Source organism: Teleopsis dalmanni, chromosome 2 (genome assembly GCF_002237135.1).
Source record: "Teleopsis dalmanni isolate 2A chromosome 2, ASM223713v2, whole genome shotgun sequence".
Classification (NCBI taxonomy): Eukaryota; Metazoa; Arthropoda; class Insecta; order Diptera; family Diopsidae; genus Teleopsis; species Teleopsis dalmanni.
Window position 1 is genome coordinate 189,991,690 of NC_051847.1, and position 3,596 is coordinate 189,995,285.

Below are 3,596 nucleotides of genomic sequence, written 5' to 3' on the forward strand. Positions count from 1 at the left end.
AAGGAAAAAATAAAATTCAGGAGAGCAAATTTAAATACTATGAATACAAAACTGCTTCTGCAGAACCGGAAGACTACAACGTAAAAATTCAAATACGTGAGTTATTTTTAAGATATATTAAATTTCAATAAAGATGTTCTTGATAAACTTGTAAGTTCACTTATAAGTTAACTTAAGTGTTTTGCTTTTTAACATAAACCCAGGAACCGTAACAGTAAAAGAGTTCGTTTTGTTTTTGTATTATTTTGTGTATAGCAAAATTTTAATATAAAATGGAATTATTATTAATGAGAATTAATTTTTATATTGATTTTAGCTAAATATACCAACAGTAGGCTCGAAGATTCAGAAAAAGAAGAAACAAACTGTACAATTTATGTAAAAGAATTCGATTCAGTTAAAACTCTAAACTCTCATATACTTAAACTAAATAAAGAGAAATCGGAGATTTTCCATAAAACCAAACAAAAAGCACAAAAAGTAAAATTGGATAAGTACGACTCGTTACCAACAAAGATTTATAGAATTGATGATTTCAATGATAATTTTACTACAACAAATAATAAGGCTACATTACCAAAAGAAATGATTGCAGCCGAAGAAGATACAACAGATCGATTGTTATTGGAAAATGAAGAATATTGTGTTATAACGTTAGAAAATGAGACTATATATAATGAGCGACGAACGTCTGTTTCTAATAGTTTAATTGATCCTATTACAAACGCCGTTGTAGAACAGTTTATAGAAGATGAACCACCTGAAGTTTCCACTGAACAATTTTTAAAAAATGATGAATACTGTGTTATAACTCAAGAAAGTAAGACTATGAATACTGAGTCAAGAACTGCTGTTCCTGAAATTGTAGTTGATAGTAAAACAGAGAATCAAACACCGGTCGAAGGTGATGCCATTGTACAACAATTCACTGAGCAATTATTAGAAAATGAGGAACACTGTCTTATAATTCAAGAAAATAAGACTATGAATTCCGAGCTAAGAACTGCTGTTCCTAAAGTTGTAGTTAATGGTATTACAGAAGATCGAACATCAATCGAAGGTAATGCCGTTGTTCAACGATTCATAAAAGATGAACCATTTGAAGCGTCTACTGAGCTATTGGTAAATGAAGAATACGATATTATAACTCTACAAAAGAAGTCTACAAATATTGAGCCAAAAACAAGTGTTCCAGATAACGTAATTGATACAAATAAAGTGAATCAAATATTGGGCGAAGGTAATGCCATTGTACAACAATTTATAAAAGTTGAACCACCTGAAGCTTACACTGGGCAATTATTGATGAATGAAGACTGCTGTTTTGTAAAGTCAATAAATGAGAGTATGAAATTTGAGCCAAAAACTATTGTTCCTGAAAGTTCACTTGATACTATAGTGGACGATCAAGCATCTATTAAAGTTAATGCTGTTATACAAGAACTTATGGAAGATGATTTGCCTGAAATTTTCATAGAAAAATTTTTAGAAAATGAAGAATACTGTGTTGCAGCTTCAGAAAATGAGACTATAAAAACCACACCGAATAGTGCTGTTTCTGAAAGCGTAATTGATCGCATTACAAACAATCAAACATCGGTTAACGAAAACTTCTTTGCACACAAATTTGTAAAAGATGAGCCACCTGAAATTTCCACAGAGCAGTTATTATTAGAAAAAGAAATATGTACTGTAATAGAAAGCCAGAGTATAAAAATGGAACAGAGAACAGATGTTCTTGAAAGTCAGTTTGATGCGTTTACAAATGATCGAACATCAGTTGAAGGTATTGCACAAAAATATATTAAAAATGAAGTATCTGATGCAACAACAGAGCAATTATTATTAAACAATGAATTATATACTATTACTACACTAGAAAATAAGAAAGTAGTAACGCAGTCAAAAACTACTGTTCTGAAGAATTTACCGAAACAAAATAATTATATTAAATCTTTAGCTGAAAGCCTAGTTGCTGCCGTTACAGACCCTGCATCTGACGATGAGAAAGTACAAATTACGACCAAAGAAAAAGAAAAAAGTGATGATGAGACAAAAATAAAAAGTAACGTTCGGAAACTATTGGATATTTTAGTGGATAGAATTACTTTGACAAAATTTGGTTGGCCACAAGAAACTGAAGAATATGTATGTTTCTTAGATAATTTGTAATTTTAATTTTTGTTTTAAGTTATTTGATTTTTCTTTAACAGGTACTTTGCAGAGTAATAGAAAATTGTGGATATGATTTAAGTAAGGATAAGACAAGCTATGTTGATTGTGATTATGCAACACGCATGCGTGGGTATGTAAAATTGCTCTTTAGTGTTGTTTTACATAATGATTCCATATTGGAACTCTTAAACTATTATCCAATTGATGATGTGATTAAATTTGTATTGGATAATGATGATAACGATTGAAACATGCTTAAATAAAGATATTTTTTCAAAACATTATCTGTAAAAAAGGTAATTATGTAAATGCAGTGCATTTATAGCCGGGTTTTAATATCTAATGTTTATCGTAATAGTAACATTTGTTTATATGCCATAATTTGCTATATAAAATTATATATAACAATTGTAGTAACTTTTGAGTTTGCAAATATTTATTTCAAAAAACTTTGTCCAAGTATTATTAATATCTATCAATGTAATAATGTTTATTTGTAAATTATTTTCTATTAATTTTTTTGTAAATTTTAATAATTCATTTGCTGTAGATATTTAGTTTTGATCTAGTATAGATAATTAGAAATATTTGTTTTGGGTAAATGTGTTTTAAATAATTAATTGAAATTAATAAAATCGAATGCAATAGAAATATAATTTATTATTATATTGTGAATTCTTGATGTAATTAATAAGAATTGTTTAATTAATTTATTTCGTTAGATATAAATTACCATATCTATTAGTAGAGTTAACTCATTTAATAAACTGGAAGTTCATACATCTTCAGCTCAATTTTTTCTTCTAAAATAAGTGCTATAGTATTGACATTGTTATACTATATCAATATATATTGTTAAATATTTCACCACAATTAAATGGTTTTTTGAAAAATCCGATAAAAGCTGCTTAAACGAAATTCGCTAAATAATTTTTAAACAAAGAAGAATAGACTTAATAATTTTTAACAAATTGAAAACTTAATTCGAATGGAACATGAAAACGATGTAAATTACTCATATTCTGAAAGGTCAAAAGCTAAGAACCAAACAAAAGGCATTGACAAGACTATATTCAAATATGTGGAATTAAAAACTACGAATGATATCTATTTTTAATAAAATCTAAAAACAAAAATTGAATAAATTCCGGAATTACATGAATAATAAAAATTAAAAATAATAAATATTTTTTTAAGCCAATTTTGAAATTATCTTTTAAGCGCATACACAAATAAACAATAACAACAATTTGACGTCAATTATAAAGTAAACTCAACGCATATATTCGTTGTCAAAAAAAAAAAAATAAATATATATAAATTTTTATTTATAAACATAAATTTAATATATTTATATTTATAAATTATTTATTTTATAAATATATAATATATAAATTTATATATAAAGAGGTTTTCGAACA

The 3,596-nt window shown here is 26.6% G+C and overlaps 1 protein-coding gene across 1 annotated transcript; it reads left to right on the forward strand.

Annotated features, from left to right (window-relative positions):
• The first annotated feature begins 9 nt into the window (after nucleotides 1-9).
• On the forward strand, nucleotides 10-2,523 carry LOC119682259. The gene is made up of 3 exons (XM_038095645.1): nucleotides 10-96; nucleotides 317-2,148; nucleotides 2,214-2,523. The coding sequence occupies exons 2-3, from the start codon at nucleotides 586-588 to the stop codon at nucleotides 2,421-2,423; spliced, it is 1,773 nt and encodes a 590-aa protein (XP_037951573.1). The 5' UTR covers nucleotides 10-96; nucleotides 317-585; the 3' UTR covers nucleotides 2,424-2,523.
• The last annotated feature ends 1,073 nt before the right edge of the window (nucleotides 2,524-3,596 follow it).

Bases quoted from the DNA above. Each gene is read 5' to 3' on its own strand.
- LOC119682259 (XM_038095645.1), top strand. From the start codon at position 586: ATGATTGCAGCCGAAGAAGATACAACAGATCGATTGTTATTGGAAAAT. The intron at 2,149-2,213 runs GTATGTTTCTTA...TTTCTTTAACAG, and splicing joins CACAAGAAACTGAAGAATAT to GTACTTTGCAGAGTAATAGA.